Source organism: Rana temporaria, chromosome 1 (genome assembly GCF_905171775.1).
Source record: "Rana temporaria chromosome 1, aRanTem1.1, whole genome shotgun sequence".
NCBI lineage: Eukaryota > Metazoa > Chordata > Amphibia > Anura > Ranidae > Rana > Rana temporaria.
The window spans coordinates 228,752,542-228,772,546 of NC_053489.1; the positions used below are offsets into that span (position 1 = coordinate 228,752,542).

General features: G+C 43.9%; 1 protein-coding gene across 1 annotated transcript in view; it reads right to left on the bottom strand.

Moving 5' to 3' along the window:
- SEZ6L (seizure related 6 homolog like) overlaps window positions 1–20,005 on the bottom strand; it is a 559,496-nt gene that overhangs the window by 64,549 nt on the left and 474,942 nt on the right. The window contains exon 10 of the mRNA XM_040351286.1: window positions 13,895–14,091. Within this exon, the coding sequence (XP_040207220.1) occupies window positions 13,895–14,091 (197 nt within the window). The remainder of the gene's footprint in view (window positions 1–13,894; window positions 14,092–20,005) is intronic.

A 20,005-nucleotide genomic window follows, 5' to 3' on the forward strand; every position in this document is an offset into this window, starting at 1 on the left:
GTTTTTCAAAAAAGATAGGGCCAGATTCTCGTAGACTGGCGTATCTTTGCGGCGGCGTAACGTATCTGATTTATGTTACGCCGCCGCAACTTACACGGGCAAGTGCTGTATTCTCAAAGCACTTGCTCCGTAAGTTGCGGCGGCGTATCGTAAATTGGCCGGCGTAAGCCCGCCTAATTCAAATGTGGAAGGGGGGGCGTGTTTTATGTTAATCTACTGTGACCCGACATGATTGACGTTTTTCACGAATGGCGCATGCGCCGTCCGTGGAAATCTCCCAGTGTGCATTGCTCCTAATACGCCGCAAGGACGTATTGGTTTTGACGTGGACGTAAATGACGTCCAGCCCCATTCACGGACGAGTTACGCGAACGACGTAACTTTTTAAAATTTCGAAGCGGGAACGACGGCCATACTTAACATTGAGCTTTATAGCAGGGGCAACTATACGCCGGGAAAAGCCTAACGTAAACGTCGTAACTTTACTGCGTCGGCCGCACGTACGTTCGGGAATTCGCGTATCTAGCTAATTTGCATACTCAACGCGGATTTCGACGGAAGCGCCACCTAGCGGGCCAAAAAAAATTGCACTTAAGATCCGACGGCGTAAGAGACTTACGCCTGTTGGATCTAATGGATATCTATGCGTAACTGGTCCTAAGAATCAGTCGCATAGATACGACGGCTCAACGCAGAGATACGATGGCGTATCTGGAGATACGCCGTCGTATCTCGGTTGAGAATCTGGGCCATAGTTTATAAAACTATGTCCACACCGTTGTCATTTTGCTTGTGGGCATTGTGAAGCCCATAAGCACTTACTTCCTGGAAGTCTTGGATGGGGAGTGATAATTGGGTAGCGCACTGCATCCTGGGAAATGATGACACACATTTCCCAGGAGCATTAGAGGGAGATGATGTCAGGATCCTAGGTGATTCCAAAGGCAGATTTCGTGGGACTGCATAGCAACAAGCATTTCCAGATGAGTAAAACATTTTTTTTTCTTTTTTTCTTTTTTAGGTCTAATGAGCACAATAATGAAAACAAATTTTTTGGGATGGAAAATATATTGTGTCAATGGCCAGGAGAAAGTAGATTACCTGTGTAATCGGGGGGACAATGGAGGAACACAAGGGAGAGACAGAACGTTGTCACCTCCTACAGAGGGCATAACAAGGACAAGGACCTTCATAGCAGAATCACCAGGTACTTTTTTTTTGTATAAAAAATGAAAATTCTAAAACATTGAAAATCACTTGTTTACATTAAAATGTTAAAGCTTATGGGGCAGATCCACAGTGCAAGTACGCCGGCGTATCTACTGATACGCCGGCATACTTTCAAATTTCCTGCGTCGTATCTTTAGTTTGAATCCTCAAACCAAGATACGACGGCATCTGGGTAAGATTCGACAGGCGTACGGCTTCGTACGCCTTCGGATCTTAGATGCAATACTTCGGCGCCCGCTGGGTGGAGTTTGCGTCGTTTTCCGCGTTGGGTATGCAAATTAGAGATTCACGACGATCCACGAACGTACGCGCGGCCGTCGCATTTTCTAACATCGTCTGTAGTTGGCTTTTTCCGGCGTATAGTTAAGGCTGGTATTTTGCAGGGTATAGATAGACTTGCCATGTTAAGTATGGCCGTCGTTCCCGCGTCGAAATTTGAAATTTTTATTGTTTTTGCCTAAGTCGTCCGTGAATAGGGATGGATGTAACTCACGTCTAAGTTAAAAAAATGACGTCCTAGCGACGTAATTTAGCGCAATGCTCGGCGGGAAATTTTGGGACGACGCATGCGCAGTTCATTTGGCGCGGGGACGCGCTTCATTTAAATGAATCACGCCCCCTAATCGCCGATTTGAATTCCGCCGCCAGAAATACACTACGCCACCGTAACTTACGGCGCAAAATCTTTGAGGATTCGAAATTCCGCCAGGTAAGGTACGGCGGCGTAGCGTATCTCTGATACGCTGCGCGGATGTAATTCTCTCTGGATCTGGCCCTATGAATTTAGTGACTGGGTTTAAATATACTTGAACATTCAGTTTGGTTTTGTGCTCTATTAAAAGCAGGTAGCTCCCGTTCTGTAGTGGCCAACACCAGCTATCTACCTTGAAATATATTTTCTGTACAGATGCTACATTTTTTTAGTATATTTGTGTTTGGATTGTAAATGCATTCATTTATAATAAATTTCTTCTACGGGCTTTCTACAAATGTACTCATAAGTAACCAACATGATCCGTATAATATTTGTGTATTTGCTTTACTCAGATGTAGCGTGAGATTTGCATTGGCTGTTTGAGCACTTTTATGAAACAGTAGGAGTAAACCCTTTGTTCTTATTTTTTCTGTTTTTGTTATAGCACAGTTTTGTATCTCAGCAGGTGCTGAATTGGTCCAATCTATACAAATAATGGGGTTGTCTTACAAACAGTGGTATCTTATCTCACAGAGCAGCAAGAAATGATAGCTATGAAACTAACCACAGGAGAGCTGGTTGAGATGAGTAGAAATAAAGTTTCTTAACTCTTTCAAATCTGTACAATGCAGATAATAGCTTCTCCTGTAAATAATAAAAGCTATATGGACACTATGTAGTTATAAATCTAGACCCTAAACACATCTAGAATTGCTCTATCAATGATAATTTGAGATTAGCTGTTGAGCAAAAAAGACGATTTAATAAAACAGGTTGTAGCAACTATACAACTAAAATCTGTCTATCACGGCTGAGCCTTCTAAAACAAGCCTTCAATTAAATCCAAGTCCAAGGAGCGTGACACTGACTTTTTGTCCTTGTTAACATTTTGAACTAAAAAACAAACACATTGTTATCACAGCTGGGGTAAACAGCCAGGGCTTCGAGTGTATCTAAGTGGAAAACTTTAAACATTTTATATATTGCAGCTTACCAGTTCACAGGTGTGGTGTCTGCATTCGTTTTTCTTTTCTGACATTTACCTTTTTTTTTTTACCGGGACATTTTTCCAGTAAAACACTTCCTGTCCTAGGATGACAACCAGTGGTGTCGGGTAGAGGGGGGGGGGGCTGACCCAGGCTATAGCCCCAAGTGGGCCCCCCAAAAAGCCCATGGTCTTGTATTGCTGATTGACAATTATTAGCCCCAAGTCCCAAGGCCTGGGGTTGGCCGGGAACTCGGGGCTATATAGGGCCGGATTGGCCTACTGGGATTATTAGATAATAATAATACCAAGTCCTGCCTCCTGGACCAGCTACTATGATGGACGTCACACTGGTCCAATGCTGGGACATGTGAAGTCCATTATAAGAGCTGGTCCAGGAGGCGGGACTCAGTGTGACACTGCGGCTGCACCGGGTAAGCAGGAGATCCCCGCTCTGTGTAAACCGGTGGTTCTCCTCTCCCCATGCACTGGCAAGACTGTGCTGATGGGCACTGGCCAGACTGCACTGATAGACAGTGGCAAGGCAGTGCTTATGGGCACTAGCAAGGCTGTGCTGATGGGCACTGGTGATATTGCGCTGATGGGTATTGATCATTGATGGGCATTTGTGAGGCTGAGCTGTGGGGCATTGATGGAGCTGCATTGATGGGCACCGGTGAGGCTGAGCTGATGGACACTGATGAGGCTGCATTGATGGGCACTGGTGTGGCTGCATTGATGGGCACCGGTGAGGCTGAGCTGATGGACACTGATGAGGCTGCATTGATGGGCACTGGTGTGGCTGCATTGATGGGCATTGGTGAGGCATAGCTGATAGGCACTGATGAGGCTGCATTGATGGGCACAGGTAAGGCTGCTCTGATGGGCACTGGTGAGGCTGCATTGATGGCACTAGTAAGGCTGCAGTGATGGGCACTGATGAGGCTGTACTGATGGCCTCTATCCAGTTTTGGCTCCGGTTTCTGGGAGTGTTTTAAAGCCCTCCCCTCTGCATCTGCTATGCTGTGGTCCGCTGCCTGCAGCACAGCACAGCAACAGGCCGCAGCAGCACACACTCCACAACCAGCTCAAGTAATCCCTCAGCCCAGATTCACTGTGCTGTCACTGAGGCCCACCGGACAGCACTGGAACAGACTGCAGCCCAGCCCAGTCCAGGCAGCAACCAGCAAGTGAGCCTAAACCCCCCCATGATGCAGGGCTGGATCTGCTTTAAAATATGTGAGGAGTTATCAAATTTACCTTCGGGCTGAAGCCCCTGGTCTTTTTCCCACCTAGCAACACCCCTGGTGACAACGCTGTAATGTATCAGGACTAGGGATAAGGTTTAAGTTTGGGGTGATGTAGAGTTCACTCTCAGCTAAAACTGTTCATTAAATGGGAAAACCAAACAGCGTGTTCACCCTTCTACACATAGACCTAAGGATGTGCATCAAGTCATTTGTGGATTTGGGGGGGGGGTGGTTCACACTGTTGTGTTTTTGCATGGGCTATCCCCTCTAAATCCATGCAATTGTCAAAAGGCATATGATTTGGAGGGACCTTATACCATTTTTATTTATTTTTTGCTTTGTTTTGCATGGGGGTTCCGATGTGTTTCCAATCCATATCGGACCTGTATCTTGAATAAGGGTCTAGTATCAATGTTAAAGGGATATCTAGCTACTTGCTACAGACAGAACAACATGGCCAGGGACTGCCATTTATGTTTAGTAAAAAATATTTTATTTTTGCTTTGTAAATGTCACATTTGCTTTTACATTATACAGGTGTGCCAGTTCATAAGCAGGGTTAGAAAATTCCCCAAGCATATTATTTTAAGGAATTGTGATTTTTTTTTATCTTACCTTTTAAGACTTTTTAAAAGTTCTGCTCCCCACCGAATTGTATTTTTTTTTTAAATGTTTGTATTTGTACATGTTACTCATGGCAGTCATTATCAGCTGACAAGATTTCTGGCAGGCTCAATAGGTATTTTTTTTGCACTGGAGAGGGAACTGTGCCTGAGGATTTGCAGTGTAAGGATCTCCCTGCTTCTGCTTCATTCATTATGTGGACTTGTGATTCATGCACCTGTCCTGCTGCTTCTTAAATATCCCCTTCAGTAGTCAGGTAGCTCTGGCATGAGGTGGGAACGTCATACCACTACTTACATGGCTGCAATACAGAGACACACTTCATATGTAAGCCAATTCATCAGGGCTTGATTGAAAACAATGTAAATAGACAAGAAGTGAACTGGACTTGTAATGTTATTTATTCCAGTGGGATTACAAGCACAGGCCCGGTCAGCAGCAGATTTAGTAGCCCTGATGAAGAAAGCAGTTTTTGGGCCCCTAGATTGCAATAAAAGTCAAGGGGACAATCCAAAGAGTCTCCAATTAAAGGGGGCTATTAAAGGGGGTTCCCAGATTCTAATAAGCCCCCCACCCGCAGACCCGGAAACCAACGACCAGGGTTGTCGGGAAGCACCCACCCCCCATGTTGAGGGCATGCAGCCTGGTACGGTTCAGGAAGGGGGCGCTTGCTCGTCTCCACCCTCTTTCCTGACTGTCTGGGCTGCATGCTCGGATAAGGGTGTGGTATGTACTTTGGGAGTGACCCCCAAGCCGTTCTTTCGGCGTGGGGGCTTCCCCTTAAAATCCATACCAGACCGAAGGGCCTGGTATGCTCTTAGAGGGGGAACCCATGCTGTTTTTTTTATTTGCTGTGGAGTTCCCCCTAAAGATTCATACCGGACACAGTGGTATTGTCGGGGATCAAAGTCGAATTGAAGTCGGACGCATGTTGGACTTCAAGTCGCAGGGCAAAGTCAGATCCAAAGTAGTACGACTGTCGCGTTGTACCAGTGTGAACCCAACCTAAAACCTGGAACCTGATTGGTTTCTTTGAAGAGCTGCACCAGGTTCTGTGTGCATCAGTTTTAGTGAATCTCCCCCAAGCGCCTAAAGTTACATAGACATCCAGTCTAGAAATAAATGTCCAAGTGTATCCCCCTGGTCCTAAACTGGGGCTATGATATAAATTTAGTACAGTTCAGACTAATTGTGCGGTTTATCTGGTCTTTCTCTAATCTCAATTGAGTTTTGGCATTTCTCACTGTCGCCAGTAGGTGTCACTGGTACCACAAGCCAGTATGAGAGTTACAACAAGGTTGAGCTATGAATAATTATTCCTTTTCCAGCCCAGCTCAGTAGGAGGTTCTTAGCCGCTGGTGCATTCTGGGAAAGGGTATTTATTTGGGCTGGACCATGTGCTCTCTTTCTTTCTCTCTCTCTTACCTTGGGCCCTCCTTGCCTAAGGATGTGCTTCTGAGGTGAGCTTTGCAAGTAGGCCCAGAAGCCTATCTGGGGCCTACTACTCCTGAGGTGGTCCTTAGGCTGTTTTGCCCTACGTGGAAGAAGCTGAGCCAAGCTGAGAAGATCCAGGGGAGGACCCTCCCTGGAGAGAGCCAGGATGAAGGCTGGTTTCCAGAAGGGCCTGGTGACTCGTTTGGAGGACGCACCTACACCTACACTGCGCTTACAGTGTTTCCGGGTCATCTTAAAGGTTCTGACACTGTGAAGCTGGATCTTGTTCTACAACTCTAACCCTGTTTGCAGTATCACTGGGTAGGCTTAAAGGTTCTGGTACTGTCAAGCTGTTCTACAATCTAAAAGGTGTTAAATAGCTACTGGCTGCTAGGTCTGTGATAGAGGCCTATCCAGGAGTTCTACTGGCTGCTAGGTCTGTGAGAGAGGCCAATCCAGGAGTTCTACTGGCTGCTCGGCCTGTGTGAGAGGCCTATCCAGGTACTCAAGATCCCAAAGAGAGAAAGCTGTTCTTTTTCTGTATCCAAGGAATCTGTAAGTGATCTGCATCTGGTATCTGACATTCATAGCCCGCTCTTCTACTACCTCTTTTAAAGTTCTCCTTTAAAGCTTTGAAAATATCTAAAGTGACTGTTGCCCAATTTCTGCTTTGAACTCCCCATTATAGCCATGGACTCAGCCCTGGGGTAAATGCTGGCTCGCCCCCTGCCTCTGGAGGTCTCTCCTTGCCCCCAGTATACCCAGGGGGCGCTACATAAGTATGCCCCCAATTGTCATATTTTGTCATCCATCACAGATAAATTCTTATAACAATTTGGTGGCTAGAACCACCTTTTTGTTTCATAAAGTTTTATTAGGTGAATATGAAATCAAACATAGCATCGTATAGATACATCATATAACTGCATATGTTAACAATAGTGATAAATATCCGAAAACGTGGTGTCGCAAATTACACTCTTATGCCAAAATATAGTCATTAATCGGACAAAATAATTGAGGAGAGATAATCGTAAATGAGAGAACATTAAATAGCATAAAAGAAAAAAAAAAAGAAAAATTTCACCAAAGAGAATTTTTTATTTTTTTTGTTGAACCCATCTCGACCAGTAAACAGGTTATTCAGTTGTATATTTCTTTTGTGGTCAAGATAAGTAGAGAAGGGGTTGGGGAGAGGGGGGAGGGGGAGGAGAAAAAGGGAAAAAAATGGGGAGGGGGAGCTTATTGAGAGTTGTCGGACTTAGGGTAATTTACCAGTATATTCCATCCGCTAGAACCACCTTTGATTTCCAAATTTTGGGAATTTCATACCAGAATTTTATGTAGGTTGTGTCTCAGAAATACTGCCCTGTTTTTTTTTTTAATTGTTATGTTAGGGATGTGGAACATTTCTTGTAGCCAATACATTATATTCCTTACATGACTGCAAGAGATTGATGCCAAGTCAAATTCTGGTAAAAAACTAAAATAATGATGTATTAATTAGAAATCTGCATACATTTGTGCCCTTAGATTTTCCTGGAGTTCAGCTTTCATCTGCAACACAGCAACTTGAAAGACCTCCATTCTGCATAAACAATACCTTCTCTATAAGCAATAAAACAGAGTCACCAACTACATTATGCGCCACAGCAGTAGCGCATACATTTATTTTATAATATGCAGTGATGTCCTACTAAAGTCCTTTGGAGAGGGGACCAGATTCATCAATTGACAAAACTGTGCTATGAACAAAATCATTACCAACATTCATTTATATCAAAGAAAATACTTATATTTATATGAAAAAGCAAGAAAGAAGATTGTGTAACAAATTACGTGGTGTGCAAACTAAAGAAGTCACCTGAGCTGGCCCAGTTTGCCATCCAAGTGCTTCATTACCCAGCAAGAAGTTCTCTAACTAACAAAAATGTCAGTTTAAGTGGTGACACATCCATACAGGACCTTTCTCCAACACTAAAAATGAATCAACCACCACCAACGACTGGCACCACGAATCCATCAAACTCAACAGGCAGCATTTTACCCTGTGCTATCAACCCAAATAATCTAAGTTTGAACATTTACCAAACTGTATTATATAATCATGTTATGAAACTCATCACAAAGTGAACTATCAAAAAGTTAGACCAAATTCCCACTTTTCAACTAGCACTTTTGGTACTAATCAACATGTTTGGCTGTTGTTAAGAGAGTAGCAAGTTAGTTAAATCAATCAATTCGTAACTAGTGAACGAAGAAAAAAAAATCACTACCAGTGAATGTCTGAAGAAAGTTGCATTCATTTTTTATTAAATATCCCACAGTAATTTTTGTTCTGTATTTTAATATTTTTGGGAGTTTTTCTATTAGACAGGCTTCTTGAGCTTTGTAAATATCCTATATTTAAAAATAAATTTAAAGCACAGCAATATTTGATTTTCTAATGCATCTCACCTCAGGAATATATAATTGGCAGCACAGTGGCTTCGTTTTTCGTAGTTCGCACTCCTGCCTTGCAGCACTGGTGTCCTTGGTTCAGATCCCGGCTAGGAAACTACTGTATCTGCATGGAGGTTGCATGTTCTCTCTGTGGTTACGTGGATTTCCTTCCATGCTACAAAGACATGCTGGTAGGACCTCTGTCTAGAATTAGGTCTAGTATGATATCCTAATGTGTGGGCCCAAGATGGTTGCCCCAACTGCTACACCTTGAATCCCTAGGGAGAATATTACTATGGAATTGTTATTTAATCAGTCAGCAAACTGGGACTTTTTTCATGTTTGGAATGTCCCGGGGGAAACATTGACTATGCCAAAGTTTTTACAGCCCAAGTAGGATCATTGAAAATGAACTTTCAATGTTACTGTACTTCCATACATTTGTACAACTTCAGCAGGTTACTGATGATAATTTCCTACTTTTTTTTGCAAATGCTTTTGAAAGATTGCTATGCAGCTTTTTCGTCTTCATTTACCTCTACATCAACATTGTTATCTTTTATCAGTTTTGTTATGTGGGGACCTAGAAAATTACATTCCTTAATCTTAGCATCACTAATCCTGGGAGATTTATTTCTCAAGCACATGAATGAGATTCTTGTTTTATTCCTTGCTTTATCAAAGTTGTTCATAAATCCACGTTTGATATGCAAAAGAAGGTAAACTTTTCAAGCTTGACAAGTGTTATGTTTATCAGATTCTTCTCTACTAAAACAAGTAAGGTATATTTTGGCCATTTTTTTCTTAATGAAATGTTTTTTCTTGTTCCTGCTGTTTGAATCACCCAAAAAAAAGTGTTTTCTTTGTTCAAGCTGCAAGCTGAGCAGAAGTACAATGGCTTTTAGATTTACCATTTATATTTCTTATGTTTACTTTGATTATCCATGCTAGAGAGCAAAAATAACAACTCGATGCTTTTCAATATGTTGCAGATATGCAATTATTGTTAAAATATGGTACTGCAAGGTCACTAATGGAATAAAATAATGAAGATGTGGTCACAAGAAAACTAAGCCTGAAAGAAAAAATCCAGTATACTTTTTTGAATTAAGTATGAAAAAGTTGGTTTAGAACATTTGTTTATAGCAGCATTATTCACTAAACTCAAATCAGGAGTGGGGTTGTGTGGCTAGATCTCAACTTTTATATTATCATTCTGTTTCACTCAGAGAAGAGATGCAGAAAAGAATACACCTGTCTGTGAATGGCTACCCAACGTTTGCAAATAAAAGGCTAGCAGCATAAGCAAGGTCTGTGCCAGGAGGGCTCGATTATAATAACACAAGAACAAAGAAGGAAAGTTTGTGCCAGAAGAAAATTCACCTGGGGATGATGCCAGCTCAGATTTCTTGCAATCACTTGAGTAGAGCCCAGAGCATTTTTTGCCTATGGAGATTGTGAATCTGATATAACCTGAGCTAAGTGACTTTTAGCATATTCCTTTTGTACACAGACTATTGCTCTGCTCATTCACTAGGAAAGTTAGATAGCATGTACATGTGTAGTATGAAGGGGAGTATCTACCACAAGGCAAACAAGGCATTTGCCTGGGGAGGCAGTTTTCAGGGGGGTGGCATCACCCCCGTTCCTTTGCCATTCCTGCACCATTCCTAACATTATTCACTGCTGACTCTACTGTTCCACACCAGACCTGACAGCAGCAACCTGTGACTCTACCCTCATTCCCCGCACTGTCCCTGCCTCTCACTGGAATTGGGCATGGCCCTGGCTCCTCCTTCCCCCTTTTCCACAGCCGCCTTCCTACTGCCTAACATGTGGCTGCGGCCGTAAGGGGGGAGGAGGACGACGCAGGAGGAGAAACTTGCTTGGAGGGGGCTTCCTAATTCATCCCTGAAAGGGAGTGCAGGAGAGTCAGTGCTGGGGGAACATTAAGCCTGTGATTAGAATCAGCCCCAGACCACCACTACAGAGATGATGCAGGTTGATGCTGGGGTGATCAGCTGTACTCTGGAGACATGTGAGTGTGGACACTGGGGGTGTATGAGGTGACTGTAGGAACTGGGGGTGAGTGTGGGGGCTGGGGTGTGAGGTAAGTGTGGACCCCCTCTCTCTCACCCTCCCTCCCTCTCTCCCTCCACCTCTCCCCCCTCCTTTCTCCCCTTCTTCCATTTCTCTCCTTTTCCATGTCCCCCACCTCTCTGCACTTCCAATTCCTTTCTCTACTCCTAGGGTGGGGGGCACTGTGGCAGGCTAGCGGGGGGGGGGGTGGGGTTGGGAGGAGCACTGTGGCAGACTAGCGGGGGGGTACTGTGTCAGACTTGGTGGGGGGTTACTACCCCACAGTCCACCAAAGACCCTGCACAACCACCAGAGACCCTGCACAGCCACCAGAGCCACCTGGAATAGGAAGGAGTGGGACATAGTTACATAGTTATTCAGGTTGAAAATAGACATCTAGTTCGACCAATAAAAAAAAAAAACAGTACAGTACAATACACAATCCTATACCCCCAGTTGATTGGCAATTGGATATTCCCTGGATCAACTTTACCTATAAATGTTAGTATCCAGTTATATTATGTACATTCAGGAAAGAATCCAGGCCTTTTTTAAAGCAATCTACTGAGCTGGACAGAACCACCTCTGTAGGGAATCTATTCTACATTTTCACAGCTCTTATGCCTCGTACACACGATCGGTTTTCCCAGCGGTCAAAAGTCCGCCGGAAAAACCGTGTACACACGGCCAGTTTTCCCGACATGAAAACTGCCATGACGGCTTTGGTTGTGAAAACCGTCCGTGTGTATGCTCCCTCGCAGTGTTTCCCATAGGAAACTGCTGAGCAAAAAAACGCCAAGAATCGCGGTGGGAAAAAAGAGAACAAGTTCTAATTTTTTTGCTCACTGTTTTCCTGTCGGGAAAACTGCTATGGAGCATACACATACCCGGTTTTCCCAACCAAATGCAAACATGGCAGTTTTCCCATCAGGAACAACGGTCATGTGTACGAGGCATTACTGTGAAGAAACCTTTCATTATTTGGAGATGAAATCTCTTTTCCAATAGACTTAAAGAGTGCCCCCTTGTCCTCTGTGATGACCTTAAAGTGAATAACTCAACACCAAGCTCACTATATGGACCACTTATGTATTTGTACGTTGATCATATCCCCCCTTAATCCCCTCTTCTGAAGAGAGAATAAATTCAGTTCCTCTAATATTTCCTTTATAGCTGAGCGCCTCCATGCCTCTTATCAGTTGCCCTTCTCTGAACTTTCTCCAGTTCCGATACCCTTCTTGAGAACTGGTGCCCAAAACTGAACTGCATATTCCAAATGAGGTCTAACTGTAATAATTTGTACAGGGGGCTTTCTGGAGTCCATACCTCTCTTAATACAAGAAAGGACTTTGCTCACTTTGGAAACCGCAGCTAGGCATTGCTTGCTATTATTAAGCTAATGATCTATCAGAACACCCAGATTATTTTCCACCATTGATTCTCCCAGTTTTACTCCCCCTAGTATGTCTGATGCATGCATATTCTTAGCCCCCAAGGGCATAACTTTACATTTATCAACATTAAACCTCATTTGCCACATAGTTGCCCAATTAAACAGTGCATTGAGGTCGGCTTGTAAGTTGGAGACATCCTGTAAGGATGTTATTCCACTGCATAGCTTGGTGTCATCTCTAAAGGCTGAAATGGTACTTTTAATCCCAGACCCAATATCATTTATAAAGATATTAAAAAGTAAGGGTCCCAACACTGAATCTTGGGGTACATCACTGATAACCTTAGACCATTCAGAGTAAGAATCATTAACCACGACTCTCTGAATTCTGTCTTTTAGCCAGTTTTCTAACTATTTACAAACTGTTCTTTCCAAGCCTGTAGACTTTACCTTACACATGATCCGTGTGTCGGGAACTATATCAAACGCTTTTGCTAATTCCAAGTATACCACGTCCACAGCCACCCCTCTGTCCATGGTTTTACTTACCTCCTCATAAAAAGAAATCAAGTTTGTTTGACAACTTCTGTGTTTCATGAATCCATTCTGTCTGCTGCTTAAAATATTTTTTTCCAGCAAGAACTCATCTATGTGGTCTTTTATTGAACTCTTCAGTATCTTCCCAACTTTAGAAGTTGAATTAACAGGTCTATAGTTACTTGGTAAAGACTTTGGTCCCTTTTTAAATATAGGCATCACGTTGGCCCTACTCCAATCCAGTGGTACTATTCAAGTCATTAAAGGGGTTGTAAACATTTGTTTTTTATTTTCTAAATAGGTTCCTTTAAGCTAGCTGCTAGTGCATTGTTGGTTCACTTACCTTTTCCTTTGATTTCCTTTATTTCCTTTCAACATGTTTTTTTTTTTCGTTGTCTGAATTTCTCACTTCCTGTTTCTCCTCACTAAGCTTGCCCCCATCATCCGAGACATTCTGGCTGGGGGTTAGTCAGCATGCTCGTCCCCTCCCTTGGAAAAGCATCCCTGTGGGGAGACGCTGTGAGCACAGTCCCAAGGAAGTGAGAGATTCAGACAAAGAAAAAAAACATTTTGAAGGGAAATCGAAGGAAAAGGTAAGTGAACCAACAATGCACTAGCTTAAAGGAACCTTTAGAAAATAAAAACCAACCTGTACAACCCCTTTAACGATCCCCTAAAATGTAGACACAATTGCTTTGAGGAGCTCAATTCTTTTAGGACCCGTGGGTGGATGCCATCTGGTCCAGGTGCTTTATCCACCTTTATTCTGTATTTAATGTCTTTTGAACCATTGTGGATCATTTGGAGCTGTGTCAATTGCAATCCAATTATGCACATAAGCTCACCCCATGCTCCTTTGTAGCTGAAGAAGGTATTTAATACATTTGCCCTTTCTTCATCCCCAGTCAACCTCTCTAGATTAATTAAGGGCCTACATGCTCAGACCTGATCTTTTACTATGGGCAGCACAAAACCAAAATACACCACTGGTTTGTATATCTTGGTTTGGTATGTATATCTGTAATACTTTTTATGTCTTTTATTATTTTTCTTACAATTGTAAGTAGTTTGTATGTACAGCATTATGTTAAAAACATATAATATATTACACAGGTTTTTAATGCTTTCCTGCTTTACCGCAAAAAGTTCAATTAAAGATGCAAAGCAAAACACATTCACTGTACAGACTTCTAATCTGCCGGTTCAATCGTAAAATAGCTACTCACCTATATAATTCAAAATAAATCCTTGTCCTTTTCCAAAGATCATCCCTGCTGGATCAGAGTGAAACTGAATTGAGAGGTCGGGAGATGAGGAGTAGAGTTTCTGAGGGCCACTGCTTCCCACAAACTGTCCCAAAATCTTTGATGTAATTTCATCTCCATCATAAATGGTCAAAATATCATTATTACTCAAATTCATTCTGCAATGATAGGCAAAAAACATAGGATAAGTCATACAGAATAACACAATATGTCAGCCGGCTATTATGCAGTATTAACTTGGTTAGAGCCCTCTTGGATGAAGTTTGTAGGGTACAACAGCTATTCTTTAGAATGAACTCTATTTTCAATAATTAGTTAAACCAATGTTCCTTAACCCAGTAGGCACCATTCATACATACCTATATCCCAAACACCTAAAATAATACCAATATGTGCAGAGAGACTGAGACCTTTACATAATTCTTTCCACAGTAAAAGAATGACTACATTATTTAATCAATGCAGTAATTCAGCATTCTCACTGCACTGTATACAGTATGAGGTAGACCAGTGACGGCCACTCATTAGGGGAGCCTGCCCCCAATCAATGCGTCTGGTCCCTAATCTGTATGCAGGGCACCGGACACATAGATTTCAATCAGGGTTTTTTTTTTTTTAAGCACATGATTAGAGGCTCTAATTGGCTTCACCAAAAGCGTAGGCAGGAGGCGCAGAGCACTGCGCCCCCAGCCCACCCACTTGTGTGACGTGTGCGGTGGTGTTTGGAGCGGAGAGGAGTAGTAGAGGAGCAGAGGAAGATGCAGGGGAAGCTGGCGGCAGCCAATGAGCGTGCAGTCTCCATTGTTCTGCTAAAATACTGGCGGTGACATGCAGAGACAGAATTGAAGCAGGGAGAAGAAAGATGGCGATTTCTGTCAGGCAGAATGCTGTGGCCTGGCTCTGTCCACCTGGCTGCTGTCATACTGCTTCAGCTGAGAAGGAGGGGAAGCAATCGTGGATGGGGTAAGTGCAGACCAGGTGGCGAGGGAGGGGTTTGTTTGCTGCCCCCCCAAAAAATGGAGAACCAGCTGCCACTGAGGATACATGCCTAACTTAATATACAGCCATAGTATATCTTTTTTGAGAAAAACAAAACTGTACCTTATTTCATTAAAAATTAATTGCTAATTCTATTTAAGTGATTGAGCCCATCTATTTGTTGTGAGCAGGAAGCCTTTCCACAGTCATCTCTCCCCTGTTCACTTGGAATATTATAACAAGGCCACAAAATCTAATGTAGCGCCTGGTTACTTAAAAGGTACCGGTGCAAGTTAAATTTAGAGAGGGATCAGAGTGTTAACTGACTCTGATCCAATTATTATATTCAAAACTGGGTCTCTGTCTCAGCTTGGCTGTGCTGTGGGCTGTCTATTGTTGCTGGGGTGTAGTTCCTACTCCAGGGCGATGTGTGGCAGCAGTGGAGTCAAGGTTTGAGTGCTTTTCTCCAGCAGCCTATCAGGAGAGTTCAGCCTAGCTGTGCATGCTGGGGGAGGGTATTTATGAGGCAGACACCATTGGTCTGGGTTTTTCTTCAGGGTAACTGCATCACGGCGCCCCAGCGTAATGGCCTACCAGGCCTGGGGGGGGGGGGGGGGGCGTGCCATGCGGTGTTCCTGGTTCCAGGACCATGTTGGTCTGGAACATTTAAGCTGTGGCAGGGAGCCCAGTAGTCGACTGGGTTCCCAATCTTGAATATTCCAAGCGAGATAGCTGTTCGGTGGGGAGTCCATCTGAGGAGAGCCAATGAGAGGCTGGCGATCCAATAGGGTCTCGACAAACCACCGGGGATCAAGGTAGCCGGTCACCTGTCAGTCGGTACCTGAAAACTATCTGAAGGAGATCCAGTTCACTCCAGGAGGGTCTGTGGCAGAGATTTTCCTTCAAGTTCGAGCGATACCCTGGCTGTCAGTGAGAGAGGCCTGTCCAGGTACGCTATACCCACTCTGGCTAGAGTGGCAAAGAATACAAAGTATTGTTGGGAGCAGGACTGTTTCCCTGTTGTTACGCCTGAGTCTGCTATTTCTCCTTCTGCTTCACCTCTACTCTTCATCGCAAGTTTTAATGTTTTTACCCGGCTGGGTAATAAAGAGCACAGAAAAAGACACCTGTCGTGGACATTCCGTTACTACTATATTCACTATACACCCCTAGGACGGCGGAGGAGCCACGAGGTAGCCTCGTGGCACCCAAAACAAACCAGCAGCTCTTTCGGGGGTAGTGCTACACTAACATATTCTATGAGCGCCTGGTTCGGTCTTGAGCGACATTTTACACCTTATATTCACACACAACTGGAATAGTAAATGAATGCCTGCTCCCATATCCTGAATACCAGTAGGGAAACATTACAGCCTCTGCTTGGAACAGCACTTCAAGCTCATCATTATTATTGTGGTAAGAATTACTTCAATCTCATTGAGAGGTAATACATACTTGTAGGTATTACACTTAAACAGTATTTAACATGTATGCACTGAACATGAAAATATAAAATAGATCTACTTGAATTTGGCACAAATCAAACACAATTTTGCAGATTTTGCTTTGTTTTTCCAGTTTATTTCAATGTCAATTTCAAAAGCAGAAAAGACATACAACACTAAAGTGATCAGTTCCGTAAAAGTGAACCTCGGACTGTCCAATATTTTTTTCTGTCAGAGGCGGAAGAAATTACCCTGGAGACAAAATGGCTTTTTAGCGCATTTGCATTATGTCTCATGGGATTAATCTCACAGAGGTATATTGTAATTCCAATAATCACCCAACAGTCTCACAAATGAGTGATTGTCAAGCAGTTCATTTTCTTCTCCTATTGAAAGGGAAACTAAAATAATTGTAGGTCAATTTTTAAAACTGATATTTTATACCTGTTTTTAACTACAGTATATGTATATAATATTTGTTTTACAGTTAATACCCACAAAATTATTCTCAGTGCGACATAAGTTATTTAACCACTTGCCGCCCACCCGCCGTCAAATGACGGAGGAGCGGTGCGGCTATCGTTCTGGGATGACATCATATGACGTCGCCCCAGAATGGCCGCTCTTGGGGTCATGCTGTTCCTAGGACACGGCACAACCCCGGTCTCGATAAAGAGACCCGATGACCATGTGATCGGCTGTGTCCAATCATAGACGGTCAAATGTAAATGTGGAAGCGCTGTTTATTGGCTCTCCTCGCCTCACACTGACAGAGTGTGTGGCGAGGAGAGCAGGTCACCGGCATCTCCTCGCAGGGGAGACCAGGACAGGTAATCAGGGCACTGATCATCAGTGCCCTTTTTACAGTAAAGACCCAGCAGTGCCCATCAGTGACACCAATCAGTGCCCATTAGTGATGCCAGTCAGTGCTGCCTTTCAGTGCCCATCAGTGCCTGCTCATCAGTGCTGCCCATCAATGCCCATCAGTGCCTCCCATCATTGCCCTAATCAGTGCCCACCAGTACTGCCGATCAGTGCCCATCAGTGCCCATTCAAAAACTGCTGATTTCCTGGGATTTTCATGCACAACCATCTCTAGGGTTTGAAAAAAAAAGGTCCAGTAAACGACAGTTGTGTGGATGAAAATGCCTTGTTGTTGTCAGAGGTCAGAGGAGAATGGGAAGACTGGTTCGAGATGATAGAAAAGCAACAATAACTCAAATAACCACTCGTTACAACCGAGGTATGCAGAATACCATCTCTGAATGATCACCACATCAAACCTTGAAGCAGATGAGATACAGCAACAAAATACCACACCAGGTGCCACTCTTGTCAGAAAAGAACAGTAAACTGAGGCTACAATTCACACAAAAATCTTATTTTATTTATTACTGAATACTAATAGTATTTATTACTGAATAAAAAAATATAAGATTTGGAGAATTTATCATTCATTTGTATTGCTGCTTATTCCATGGCTCCTCAACCTTCAGGGAAAGCAAGGGAAATAGCATTTTAATTATCATATCTAACAATCCTTATGCCAAAGCAATAAATAACAATAGTCACCACTCAACTGAGTAACCACATGCAGTTATTTATGTGTCCCTCTGTTTATTATGCCTTTTGCTCAATTCTGTAATTGTTAATTATTCAGTTATAATTCAGCTGGAGATTGATTTTCTCATTTCTAAAATTCTAGGACAGAAATAAACATAAAAGTATAATTTATTATGCTGAATGATAAATGCTGCCAGCGCTAAATAAATGCACGACTGCAGCTTGGTCTAGAATGATAATGTGATTTTATTATTTAATTTATCTTACTCTTAGAACAGTTGTATTATGAAATGTCTGTCCATAGTAGATGTATGAAACGGGTTTGTAAACCCTTCAGGTTTTTCACTATAATGCATTCTATGTAGAGTTGAGCGGACACCTGGATGTTCGGGTCCGAACCCGAACTTTAAAAAAAAAGTTTCGGTTCGGGAACCCGAACCCGAACTCCGAACCCCATTGTAGTCAATGGGACACGGACTTTTAGAAAAAAAAATGCGCGGAGGTCCCCGTAAATTCAATAACCAGACCCTTTAGGTCTGGTATGGATATTAAGGGGAACCTCTCCGTCAATTTAAAAAAAAAATGACGTGCGATTCCCCCTAAATATCCATAACCAGACCCGTTATCCGAGCACGTTGACCTGGCCGGCCGCAGAAAAGAGGGGGGGACCCCCCTCTCCTGAACCGCACCAGGCCACATGCCCTCAACATGGGGAGGATGTCCCCATGTTGATGGGGACAAGGGTCTCATCCCCACAACCCTTGCCCGGTGGTTGTGGGGGTATGCGGGCGGGAGGTTTATCAGAATCTGGAAGACCCCTTTAACAAAGGGGACCCCCAGATCCTGACCCCCCCCTGTGTGAAATAGTAATGGGGTACACTGTACCCCTACCATTTCACGAAGGAAGTGTAAAGTCTTGTAAAAAAAAAACACACTGACACCGTAGAATGAAGTCCTTTATTAATAAAAAAAAAAAGAAAGAAAAAAACTCCAGCGGTGATAATCCACTCGTTCCCGGCTTCCTGCATTGTCCTGATCCTGCAACGGCTGCGGGTGATCTCCAGCGATGAGAAGATCCTGCGTCGGGTGATCTCCGCTCCAGCAATGAGAAGATCCATCCATCCAGCGCAGCAGCATCCCTGACCTCCTCTCACCGCTGGACACAGCCCAGCGAATGAGCGGCTGAAGCTGTGACATTACTTATATAGAGGAGGCAGGGCCACCCGTCACGTGACCCCGCATCCTCTGACGTACCCTCTGCTATGTCACTGGGGAAGCCCAGGAAGAGGAAAGACCCTGGGCTTACCCAGTGACGTAGCAGAGGGTACGTCAGAGGGGGCGGTGTCATGTGACGGGTGACCCTGCCTCCTCTATATAAGTAATGTCACAGCTGCAGCGCGTCATTCGCTGGGCTGTGTCCAGCGGTGAGAGGAGGTCGGGGATGCTGCTGCGCTGGATGGATGTATCTTCTCATCGCTGGACCAGAGATCACCCGACGCAGGATCTTCTCATCGCTGGAGATCACTCGCAGCCGTCGCAGGATCAGGACAACGTTGGAGCAGGAAGCCGGGAAAGAGTGGATTATCACCGCTAGAGTTTTTTTTATTTTTTATTAATAAAGGACTTTATTCTACGGTGTCAGTGTGTTTTTTTTTTACAAGACTTTACACTTCCTTTGTGAAATGGTAGGGGTACAGTGTACCCCATTACCATTTCACACAGGGGGGTCAGGATCTGGGGGTCCCCTTTGTTAAAGGGGTCTTCCAGATTCTGATAAACCTCCCGCCCGCATACCCCCACAACCACCGGGCAAGGGTTGTGGGGATGAGACCCATGTCCCCATCAACATGGGGACATCCTCCCCATGTTGAGGGCATGTGGCCTGGTGCGGTTCAGGAGAGGGGAGGGGCTGCACTCTGTCCCCCTCTCTTTTATGCGGCCGGCCAGATCAACGTGCTCGGATAACGGGGCTGGTTATGGATATTTACCGCACGTCATTTTTGTTTTAAATTGACGGCGGGGTTCCCCTGAATATCCATACCAGACCTGAAGGGTCTGGTTATGGATATTTAGGGGGAACCGCACG